A 13,627-nucleotide genomic window follows, 5' to 3' on the forward strand; every position below is an offset into this window, starting at 1 on the left:
GTAATTTAGCTAGTTTTTTAACTTTCACAGTATTATACCGCTAGTATCATAGTGGCATTAGCCTATCAAGAATGAATGTAGCTAGCTGCCTTGATCATGACTCTCAGTTCCATTACACTTTACACTTAAGAGTCATTGGACGAAGGCGATTTTCTGTACGGGGGACGTTTTGTTAAGAGCCCCGATGCTCATCTGAACACTGCTTGCGGTTAGCGAAGCCATAAGGTCTTTATACTTTTATATAATTTTTCAAAAACAAAGGTTTAAATTGATACACCGGATTGATTAGGGTAGTGTTCCCACACGGCCAGATACTCCATGTTTACAGCTTGGTTACGAAAGACAAGAGGCACAATTGGTGGCAACTTAGCTAATGCTAGTATGCTCCGCACAACTATGTAGTGTAATTGGGAAGTGTAGCAGAAGAGTGTAGTTTGCGTCGAAAGATGCGAGGCTCCATAGCTGGTATGGATCTTTGGCAAAACTGCCTACAATAAATGTTTTTTTCTTGAAGGATTCTTTCTGCTGATAAAAGACAAGGGCCATATATGTTTGGAAGCCTGTACTTAAGGCAATGATTATTGATGTTTCAAAACGTTAAAACAGCGTCGGGCTGTAGTCACATGAGGCATGTTCGTAGGCCGAAGCTAATGGTGAGAACTACAGGGAGAAGGGCCAGAATGGCGGCCTAAGTTTTCGAGAAGCTATAACTAGCTAGCTATAAACAAAATGTAGCTCCTACCTACAGCACACCAGTCTCAGGTTTGATGTGTTGACAGACCAGTAGAACATAGTCAGATGCCATCTGCCTAAGATTTGAACACAACTCTTGGAAAGCCATTTTCACTGGATATTGTGGATAGAGTGGATAAGGGCAAGTACTAACCACTGTCTAGGGAAGACTTTCAGTGGGCGGAGTTCGTTGCCCTGGTGGTGTGCGGGGTTGGTTCATTTTCAACATTCCATTGTCCTCTAAGGAGGAAGATCTGCACTCCGCTCTGCTGAGGTCCCCAACAATGGTGTCGGTTTTCAAGGGGAAATGGAAAGAGAGCCTGTGACACAATCTTCCCTTCGGACTTAACAAGGCGCACTCCATCTTAACTCCTCCTCTACATTTTACTGATTGGGATTGAACAGTGAAAATATATTTTCTTCTTGTCAAGACCAGTATGTAGGGATCTAGTTTCTCAGCCAGTTATGGTGAGGATCTAGTTTCAGACCAAGTATGTAGGGATCTAGTTTTCAGGCCAGTATGTAGGGATCTAGTTGTTTCAGGCCAGTATGTAGGGGATCTAGTTTCAGACCAGTATGTAGGGATCTAGTTTCAGACCAGAATGTTAGGCTCTCGTTTCAAGGATTTCTTTAATTTGCGCCAACTAGGTTACCACCAGGCCATGCAAAGCAAAGTTGCCCAGCTCTTTTCCCAGAAACACGGTGCCACCAGTGCAATAGGCAAGAGGGGGTATGAATTGTTGACATAGTAAGAGGGTGCTTCTGGGCCAGAGAAGGTCAGACGCGGAGAGCAAACACTGTGTTTCCAACGGCGCAGTTTAATAATGATAAAAACCCACCGGAAAACAGAACAATCAAAAGTGGGTACAAACCCGCGCACAACGCAGAGCCATACGTGGCACAGCCACTTTACAATAAACATCACCGGACAAGGACATGGGAACAGAGGGGGTTAAATAACACCAGACATAACGTGGCAGCAAGCACTTTACAATTGAAACAATACCGGACAAAGGGACATGGGGGGAACAGAGGGTTTAAATACACACTCAGACATAACTGTGCACAGCACTTACACAATAAACAATAGGACAAGGACATTGGGGGGAACAGAGGGTTAAATACCACCAGACATAACGTGCACAAGCACTTACAATAAACAATACCGGACAAGGACATGGGGGGAACAGAGGGTTTAAATACACACCAAACATAACGTGCACAAGCACTTACAATAAACAATACCGGACAAGGACATGGGGGGAACAGAGGGTTAAATACACACCAGACATAACGTGCACAAGCACTTACAATAACAATACCGGACAAGGACATGGGGGGAACAGAGGGTTAAATACACACCAGACATAACGTGCACAAGCATTTACAATAAACAATACCGGACAAGGAACATGGGGGGAACAGAGGGTTAAATACACACCAGACATAACGTGCACAAGCACTTACAATAAACAATACCGGACAAGGACATGGGGGGAACAGAGGTTAAATACACACCAGACATAACGTGCCACAAGCACTTACAATAAACAATACGGACAAGGACATGGGGGAACAGAGGGTTAAATACACACCAGACATAACGTGCACAAGCACTTACATAAACAATACCGGACAAGGACATGGGGGAACAGAGGGTTAAATACACAACATGTAATTGATGGAATTGAAACCAGGTGTGTGGGAGATAAGACAAAACAAATGGAAAATGAAAGGGGATCGGCGATGGCTAGAAGACCGGTGACGTCGACCGCCGAACGTCGCCTGAACAAGGAGAGGGACCGACTTCGGAGGAAGTCGTGACAACATAATTGTAAACTAACCTTCATTTACTCGTTGTGACACATTCAGACTTTAGACTTTATGACTTTATGACCAAAATGATCCTATTTGCACTTCGAATTAAATTTTCGTAAACAGTCTTTCTGAATTTAAAAGTAATCAAGAAGTAATAACCTCGTCTTTCAAAAGTATCTGTAATCAGATTACAATACAATTACAATTTTACAATTGTAATACAATTACAAATAAAATTACAAAATTACAATTTTTGCTTGTAAACGTAAATGAATACAGTTAGTTTTTTTCTAATCAGATTACATGTAACTGATTACATGCAATCAATTACTCCCCAATCCTGTTTATGTTTGTGTTCTAGAGGTTTTCTGAATTGGTTCTGCTTCCTGTGGTTGTGTTGTCTAGAGCTGGTGGTCCAAGCTTGTGTCTGGAGAGACGTAGTGGAGAACATTCCTCTGAAGCCGGAGAACATCCAGATACTCAACCCAGAGATCATGCACAAGACAGGCCTAGCCATGCAAAATACACACAGCAACAGAGGAAGGTTGGTATCTGTACACACAGCAACAGAGGAAGGTTACTACTACTGATACACACAGCAACAGAGGAAGGTTACTACTACTGATACACACAGTAACAGAGGAAGGTTACTACTACTGATACACACAGCAACAGAGGAAGGTTAGTACTGATACACACAGTACAGAGGAAGGTTAGTACTACTACACACAGTAACAGAGGAAGGTTAGTATACTGATAACACAGTAACAGAGGGAGGTTAGTACTACTGATACACACAGCAACAGAGGAAGGTTAGAACTGATACACACAGCAACAGAGGAGGTTACTACTACTGATACACACAGCAACAGAGGAAGGTTAGTACTGATACACACAGCAACAGAGGAGGGTTACTACTACTGATACACACAGCAACAGGGAAGGTTAGTATTGATACACACATATAGAGGAAGGTTAGTACTGATACACACAGCAACAGAGGAAGGTACTACTACTGATACACACAGCAACAGAGGAAGGTTAGTACTGATACACACAGCAACAGAGGAAGGTTAGTACTGATACACACAGCAACAGAGGAAGTTACTACTACTGAATAACACAGCAACAGAGGAAGGTTAGTACTGATACACACAGCAACAGAGGAAGGTAGTACTACTGATACACACACAACAGAGAAGGTAGTACTGATACACACAGCAACAGGAAGGTTAGTACTGATACACACAGCAACAGAGGAAGGTTAGTACTGATACACACAAGCAACAGAGGAGGTTAGTACTGATACACACAGCAGAGGAGGTTACTACTACTGATACACACAGCAACAGAGGAAGGTTACTACTACTGATACACACAGCAACAGAGGAAGGTTAACTTACTGATACACACAGCACAGAGGAAGGTTTAATACTGATATACACACGCAACAGAGGAAGGTTAGTACTGATACACACAGCAACAGAGGAAGGTTAGTACTGATACACACAGCAACAGAGGAAGGTTAGTACTGATCACACAGCCATAGGAAGGTTAGTACTACTTATACACAGTAACAGAGGAAGGTTAGTAATACTGATACACACAGTAACAGAGGGAGGTTAGTATATGATACACACAGCAACAGAGGAAGGTAGTACTGATACACCAGCAACAGAGGAAGCGTTTACTACTACTGATACACACAGCAACAGAGAAAGTTAGTACTGATACAACCACAGCAACAGAGGAGGTAGTATACTGATACACACGCAACAAGAGGAAGGTTAGTTACTGATACACACAGCAACAGAGGAAGGTTAGTACTGATACACACAGCAACAGAGGAAGGTTAGTACTGATTACACACAGCAACATAGGAGAGTTAGTACTGATACACACCAGCAACAGAGGAAAGGTTAACTATGATACAACCACGAAGCGAGACATAACACAGCAACAGGAAGGCTTACGTAACACAGAGAATTATACGTGATACCACACAGTACCAGAGGAAGGTTAGTACTGATACACGAACCAGCAACAGAGGAAGGTTAGTACTTGATACACACAGCAAAGAGGAGGTTAGTACTATACACACAGTACCAGAGGACGGTTACTATACTGAATACACACAGCAACAGAGGAAGTAAGTACTGTCACCACACAGCACAAGAGGAAGGTTAGTACTGTACACACAGCAACAGAGGAAGGGTATAGCTACTGATACAACACAGTAACAGAGGGAAGGTTTACCTACTCTGATACACACAGCAACAGAAGGAACGTTACTACTGATACACAAGTAACAGAGGAAGGTTAGTACTGATACAACACAGTACCAGAGGACGGTACTACTACTGATACACTAACAGCAACAGAGGAGTTTAGTAACTGGATACACACAGCTTAACAGAGGAAGGTTAGTACTGATACACACAGTACCAAGGGAAGGTTAGTACTGATACACACAGCAACAGAGGAGGTAGTACTTGATACACACGGTACCAGAGGACGTGTAATACTAACGTATGATACAGCACAAGCAACAGAGGAAGGTTTAGTACTGATAACACAGCAACAGAGGAAGGTTAGTACTGATACCACAGTACCAGAGGACGGTTACTACTACTGATACACCACAGCAACAGAGGAGAGTTAGTACTGATACACACAGCACGAAGGTAGTCTGATACGGGATAGTTACCTGTTATACACACAGCAACAGAGGAAGGTAGTACTACTGATACACACAGCACACAGAGGAAGTGCTATTACTGATACACACAGAACAGAGAAGTTAAGTACTGAACACACAGAGAACAGAGAAGTTATACTAATACACATACGCAACGAGGAAGGTTACTACTGATTACACACAGGCAACTAGAGGAAAGGTTATATGAACACACTGAGCAACAAGAGGAAGGTATAGTACTGATACACACAGCAACCAAAGGATAGCTGATACATACTAAACAGATACGGTTACTACTATATACACAGTAACAGAGGAAGGTTCGTGTACTACTGATACACACAGCACCAGAGGAAGGTTAGTTACTGATACACACAGCAGTATGCGGAAGGAAGGTTGAGCTGACACACACAGCAGCAGGAAGGTTAACCTACTGAACACACAGCAACAGAGTTAAGGTATGATACTGATACACAACAGACAGAGGGAAAGGTTATACTACTGATACACACAGAAACAGAGGAAGTGTGAGTACTACTGATACACACAGCAACAGAGGAAGGTTACTACTACTTGATACACACAGCAACAGAGGAAGGTTAGTACCTTGTAACACACGATACAGAGCGAGGGTTATACTACTGAGTCACACAGCAACAGAGGAACGTTAGTTGATAACAGGGAGGTTATACTGATACATCACAGCAACAGGAGGAAGGTTACTACTACTGATACACACAGCGCAGGCAGAGGAAGGTTTAAGTACTGGTACACACAGCAACAGAGGAAGGTGGTACTGATCACACAGCAACATGAGGGAAGGTACTACTACTGATACACACAGCAACAAGAGGAAGGTTAGTACTGATACACACAGCAACAGGAGAGAGGTTAGTACTACTGATAACACCAGAACAACATGAGGAAGGTTAGTACTGAACACACAGCAACAAGGAGTGTAGTACTGATACACACAGCAACAGAGGGAGAGGTTAGTACTGATACACACAGCAACAGAGGAAGGTTATACTGATACACACGATACCAGAGGACGGTTACTACTACTGATACACACAAGCAAAGAGGAAGTTACTAACTACTGATAACACACAGCAACCAGAGGAAGGTACTACTACTGATACACACAGCAACAGAGGAATGTTACTACTGACTGATACACACAGCAACCGAGGAAGGTTAGTACTGATACACACAGCAACAGAGAAGGTTAGTACTGAATACACACAGCAACAGAGGAAGGTTCAGTTACTTATACAGCAGCAGTACCATAGGAAGGTTAGTACTACTATATAACACACAGTACAGAAGAAGGTTATAGTAAATACTTGACTACACACAGTAACAGGAGGGAGGTTAGTACTACTGATTACACACAGCAACAGAGGAAGTAGTACTGAATACACCACAGCAACAGAGGAAGGTTACTACTACTGATCACACAACAAACAGAGGAAGTTTAGTACTTGAATACACACAGCAACAAGGAGAGTTAGTACTACTGATACACAACAGCAACAGAGGAAGGTTAGTACTGATACACACAGCAACAAGAGGAAGGTTAGTACTGATAACCACAGCAACAGAGGAAGGTTAGTACTGATACACACAGCAACATAGGAAGGTTTAGTACTGATACACACAGGCAACAGAGGAGGTGTAGTACTGATAACACAGCACAACAAGAGGAAGTTTAGTACTGATACACACTAGCAACAGAGGAATGTTACACTACTGATACACACAGCAACAGAGGGGAAGGTTGTACTACTGCATACCACACAGTACAGAGGAAGGTTAGTACTGATACACACAGCAACAGAGGAAGGTTAGTACTGATACCACACAGCAACAGAGGAAAGGTTATACTGATACACACAGTACCAGAGGAGGTTACTACTACTGATACACACAGCAACAGAGGAAGGTTAGTACTGATACACACAGCAACAGAGGAAGGTTAGTACTGATACACACAGCAACAGAGGAAGGTTATTACTACTGATACACCACAGATAACAGAGGAAGGTTACTACTACTGATACACACAGCAACAGAGGCAAGGTTACTACTGATACACACAGCTAACAGAGGAAGTTACTGATAACACAGTACCAGAGGCGGTTACTACTACTGATACACACAGCAACAGAGGAGGTTAAGTTACTGAACACACAGCAACAGAGGAAGGTTAGGTATGTACACACAGTACCAGAGGAAGTTTAGTACTGATACCACACAGCAACAGAGGAAGGTTACAGTACTGCATACACACAAGTACCAGAGGAACGGTTACTACTACTGATACACACAGCAACAGAGGAAGGTAGTACTGATACAACAGAAACGAGGAAGGTAGATACTGATACACACCAGTACCAGAGGACGGTTACTGACTACTGATACCACACAGCAACAGAGGAAGGTTAGTACTGATACACACAGCGAACAGAGGAAGGTTAGTTACTGATACACACAGCAACAGAGGAAGTTACTACTGATACACACAGCAACAGAGGAAGTACTAGATACTACTGATACACACAGCAAACAGAGGAAGGTTAGTACTGATACACACAGCAACAGAGGAAGGTAGTATACTGATACACCAGGCAACGAAGGTAAGGGTTAGTACTGATACACACAGCAACAGAGGAAGGTTACTACTGATACACACAGCAACAGAGGAACGGTTAGTACTGATACACACAGCAACAGAGGAGGTTAGTACTGATACACACAGCAACAGAGGAAGTATTATACTTGATACACACAGTACAGAGGAAGGTGGTATATGATACACACAGCAACAGAGGAAGGTTAGTACTGATACACAAGCAACAGAGGAAGGTACTGCTGATACACACAGCACAGAGGAAGGTTACTACTGATACACACAGCAACAGAGGAAGGTTACTACTACTGATACACACAGGCAAACAGAGGAAGGTTAGTTACTGATACACACAGCAAACAGAGGAGGTTAGTTACTACTGATACACACAGAAACAGAGGAAGGTTACTACTACTGATTACACACAGCAACAGAGGGAAGGTTAGTACTGATACCACACAGAACAGAGGAAGGTTTAAGTAACTACTGATACACACAGCAACAGAGGAAGGTTACTACTACTGATACACACAGCAACAGAGGAAGGTTAGTACTGATACACACAGAAACAGAGGAAGGTTACTACTACTGATACACACAGAAACAGAGGAAGGTTAGTACTGATACATGCAGCAACATAATAATTTTAAAGGACATACAGGTAACTGCCAAAATATCTGAAACACCTGAGTAAATGAGGGAAACAAAGTATTTTGAAAGCAGGTGCTTCCACACAGGTGTGGTCCCTGAGTTAAATAAGCAATTAGCATCCCATCATGCTTAGGGTCTAAAAACGCTGTGCAGACCATTGTTTTTTCCATTATTTTGGCTACCGTGGCTATGCCCCTATAAGATGACAATTAATGGTTTGATTAGCATGAAAACGATGTAAACCACATGACAAGGCCATCTCAGTCACCAGATCTCAACCCAATTGAACACTTATGGGAGATTCTGCAGCGACACCATAGACAGTGTTGTCCACCACCATCAACAAAACACCAAATGATGGAATTTCTGTGTCGCATCCCTCCAATAGAGTTCCAGACACTTGTAGAATGTATGCCAAGGTGCATTGAAGCTGTTATGGCTTGTGGTGGCCCAACACCCTACTTTTAAACTATGTTGGTGTTTCCTTTATTTTGGCAGTTTCCTGTACATGTACAGTATAAATGCATACCCAGTGGATGAATGTTTCAATAATTGAATGGCTCTCTCCATGTGGTTTGCTTTAACATTTGGGTGGAAGTGTTTCTTCTTAGATTGATGTAGTCTGAACACGAGTTAGCCTTAATAAACACTTAATTACCATCCTGTCTTCTCTCTAGGTGGTTCCTACGTTAGGTGCCAGTGCGGTGGTGATGGCCCTACAGCTGTGTGATGAGGTGAGCCTGGCAGGGTTTGGTTATGACCTGCAGCATCCCGGTGCCAGACTACACTACTATGAGAGTCTATGTATGGACGCCATCAAGGCCCAGGTACACTACAGTATATAAGAGCAGTGGAGAGAGAATGACAGACACTGATTGTTTGCTGTTCCCATAAAAATATGTGTTAGCTTCTGCTACTAGTAAGGTCCAGGTCAGAGAAGCACTTTTGAATTATATATTTTTCTAATTAAAGTCTCTTAAGTATCTTCCTGTATTGATTGTCTTTGTCCAGGTGGTACATGATGTGAGCGCTGAGAAACTCTTCCTCAGAGACCTAGTGGCTGCAGGTGTCTTGACTGACCTCACAGGGGCGCTGTGACAGAGAGACAGTACCAGGGGTGGACACAGTTCTAGCAGTTGTGGTTGGAGGTTTCCACCTTGCCGGCACGGGGATTCAAACCAGCGACCTTTTTTAACAACCCCTGGTTCCTTCTCCTACCATGATGATTCAACCAATCAATGCTTAGTTGAAAAATGTACTATTATTATTTACTATATTATGCACTATAAAAATGTATGCACCCATTACTATAAATCGCTTTGGATTAAAGTGTCTGCTAAATGTCATATGTCATTATTATATATGAAATGTTCAAAGCAGCCGTTTGTATATCAATATCAAATCATTTCTGGGTAACAGTTAAGTACCTTACTGTAATAGATTTAAATAAAAATGGGCAAAAAAATATTTCTCAAGCTAGAATTTAGCTAGGACTGTCTGGGAGTGGTCTGAGTGGGGAGGGATAACTGAAAACTAGCTGTTATTGGCAGAGGTTTGGAACTCTCTTTGTTATTGGTGTATTAACTAATTTACTGCATGGTGACGCCACCATGGAAAGCAGAAACACCCTCCCATACAAACCTGCTCATTAGAAGGTCATGTGTAACTATTAGGAAATAACACTGAACTCCTTTTTAGACTTTTACAGTGTTAGATTAATCAGCAATAGGATACAAAACCCTGGGAAAACTGAATTTTGACTGCACTGGGCCTTTAAGAACAAAAGATTGACCACCTCTGCACTACTTACCACAACCTGCCCCAACCTCAACACATTGTAGTACATTGTATCTTCCACAACCTGCCCCTACCTACACATACATGCTGACCTTTTCCTGCTCCTACATTTAACCTGCCTACATATTACAAGGTTATGTACTCTACAGTGCCTATGATTTTTCTGCATTACAAAGTGGGATTGAAATGTATTTAATTTTTATTTTTTTTGTCACTGATCTACAGAAAAGTGAAAAGAAATTCCACAAATGTTATAAATTAATAGAAAATAACTTACTAATATGTCTTGGTTATATAATTGTTCACCCCCTTTGTTATGGCAAGCCTAAATAAGTTGAGTAGTAAAAATTCCTGGGGTAATTTCATGTTTTCATATGTTTCTGAGGTATTCGCTACTCTGACTGCTATAACGTCAATAGCTCAGATACACATGAAAACATGAAATGACCCTGGGAATCAATTGAACATCGCTCAGAGACGCACAAAAATGAAATCACATTCAAAATGGGTGAACCTTTGCATTAACACTTTACTTGATACCAAGTGACAAGAACATAGTGGCCTCCATCATTCTTAAATGGAAGAAGTTTAGAACCACCAAGACTCCAGAACTGAGCAATAGGGGAAGAAAGGCCTTGGTCAGGGAGGTGACCAAGAACCCGATGATCACTCTGACAGAGCTCTAGAGTCCCTTTGTGGAGATGGGAGAACTTTCCAGAAGGACAACCATCTCTGCAGCACTCTACCACTAGGGCCTTTATGGTAGAGTGGCCAGCCACTCCTCAGTAAAAGGCACATGACAGCCCGCTTGGAGTTTACCAAAAGGCACCTTAAGGACTCAGACTCAGACCAGACTCAGACCGCCTCCCAATGTAAGCACACTTCCTGTTGAACGTGGAACGAGGAAGAGCTCGGTTTTGTTTGTTTGAAAAGTTTGTTGTTTGAAAGTGTGTTGGAAAATTCATGGTAGCTAGCTAGCTTCTTTGTTTGGATCCTGTGATGCAGTTGGCATCGGTTGCTGGGACTGCTTGTCTCTTTCCAGTGATCCTGCCGACCAAGGACGGGTCTGAGGAGCTATTTGGCGTCGCAGCTAGCCTAGCATAACCTACGTTGCTAGCTACCATGACAAAGACCAAAGCTGGCAGGAGTACCGTTGAGGACAATGATGTCTCACTATCACACGTGAAGGATCTTTTACATGAACAAAAGAGACCTAAATGCATTTCTTACAACAACAAGAAAATAGCTTCAAGTGTTTTGTACAAGTACTGGTGGATTCTACTAATAAAATGATAGACAACCTGACCAGAGAGGTCCAGGACCTGAAGAACAGTTTGCAGTTCTCCCAGAGTCAGCTCAACGAGTTGAAACAGGAGAACGGCAAGATGACAGCAATATGTAAGTAATTGAGAGAGGACGTCAGTTCTGTGTGTGAATCCATGATAACAATGACAGATAAATCAGGGACAATCAAGGCGGAACAACATGGTTGTAGACGGAATTGCAGAATCTCCACATGAGACCTGGACGGAGTCTGAGGACAAAGTGAGGGAATTTATCTCAGAGAAATTGAAGATGGACCACAGGAAGATTGAAGTGGAGCGCTCCCACAGGACTGGAAAACCCACCACCGGCCCAGGTGACAGGCCCAGGTGACAGGCCCAGGTGACAGGCCCAGGTGACAGGCCCAGGTGACAGGCCCAGGCTGATAGTGAATAAGTTCCTGAGGTTCAAGGACAAGGTAGCTGTTCTGGAAAGAGCCAAGAACTTGAGAGGAACGTATATCTTCCTCAATGAGGACTATCCTGAAGCTGTGTGCCAGAAGAGGAAGGAACTGATCCCAGCCATGAAAGCTGCCAGAGCGCATGGGGACATTGCTTACATCCGCTATGACAGGCTCATTGTCCACCCTCCCTCCCAGAAGCCTGGAAGGGATGAGAGAGCCAAGCCTATGGGTTCATAGCTTCAACCCCGCAGCACACACACACACACCCACCAATTGATTAATGGACTGCTGAATGTATTTTTTTTTCTCTTGCTTTGTTTGCTCTTTTCAGTATTATGTCTCTCTGATAAGCCTCCCAGGAAAGGGCTGAAAATATCCCATATGAATATATGTTGCCTTAGAAATAAGGTTAATGAAATCAATAACTTGCTAACATCAGATAACATTCATATATTAGCCATTTCTGAGTCACTTGGATAATTCATTTGATGATACATCAGTAGCAATACAAAGATTTAACATATATAGAAGAATCAGAAATGCTTATGAGGGAGGTGTTGCTGTATATATTCAGAGCCGTATCCCTGTAATGCTTAGAGAAGCTCTTATGTCAAGTGTTATTGAAGTGTTGTGGTTGCAGGTTCACCTGACACATCTAAAGTATTTTATTTTGGGGTGTTGCTATAGGCCACCAAGTGCTAACAGTCAGTATGTAAATAATATGTGTGAAATGCTTGATAGTGTATGTGATGTAAACAGAGGTCTACTTTCTTGGGGACCTGAATATTGACTGGTTTTCATCAAGCTGTCCGCTCAAGAGGAAGCTTCTTGCTGTAACCAGTGCCTGTAATCTGGTTCAGGTTATTAATCAACCTACCAGGATGTTTACAAACACTACAGGAACAAGATCATCCACATCTATCGATCACATTTTTTACTAATGCTGCAGAGCTTTGCCTGGCTGCAGTGATCACAATATAGTGGCTATATCCAGTTCCAACAGCAGGGCCTAAAATAGTGTATAAGAGAGCATACATAAGATTTTGCTGTGACTCTTACGTGGATGATGTTAGAAATATTTGTTTGATGTGATTAACGAGGAGCATCCAGACGCTGCACTTGATGAATTTATGAAATTGCTTCTTCCAATTATTGATAAACATGCACCTGTTAAGAAACTGACTGTTTTAACTGTTAAGGCTCCATGGATTGATGAGGAATTGAACAATTCTATAGTTGAAAAAAAATTATATATTTTTATTTTATTTCTTATATTGTGTTATTGACTGTACGTTTGTTTATGTGTAACTCTGTGTTGTTGTTTTTGTCGCACTGCTTTGCTTTATCTTGGCCAGGTCGCAGTTGTAAATGAGAATTTGTTCTCAACTGGCCTACCTGGTTAAATAAAGTGTAACGGCGTTCCTCCTCCTCTTCATCCGAAGAGGAGGAGCATGGATTGAACCAAAATGCAGCGTTGGAATAAGACATAATGAATTTATTGAACAAGACAAAACGAACTATACTTGACAACTAAACAAAATAACAAACCGAATGTAGACAGACTTGGACCACG

General features: G+C 42.2%; 1 protein-coding gene across 1 annotated transcript in view; it reads left to right on the forward strand.

Moving 5' to 3' along the window:
• st3gal7 (ST3 beta-galactoside alpha-2,3-sialyltransferase 7) overlaps positions 1-9,877 on the forward strand; it is a 27,595-nt gene extending 17,718 nt beyond the window's left edge. The window contains exons 6-7 of the mRNA XM_024146316.2: positions 9,209-9,358; positions 9,543-9,877. Coding sequence (XP_024002084.2) covers positions 9,209-9,358; positions 9,543-9,629 — 237 coding nt within the window. The 3' untranslated portion in view covers positions 9,630-9,877. The remainder of the gene's footprint in view (positions 1-9,208; positions 9,359-9,542) is intronic.
• Positions 9,878-13,627: the final 3,750 nt, after the last annotated feature.

The sequence above is a fragment of the Salvelinus sp. IW2-2015 genome, unplaced genomic scaffold (assembly GCF_002910315.2).
Source record: "Salvelinus sp. IW2-2015 unplaced genomic scaffold, ASM291031v2 Un_scaffold16363, whole genome shotgun sequence".
Classification (NCBI taxonomy): Eukaryota; Metazoa; Chordata; class Actinopteri; order Salmoniformes; family Salmonidae; genus Salvelinus; species Salvelinus sp. IW2-2015.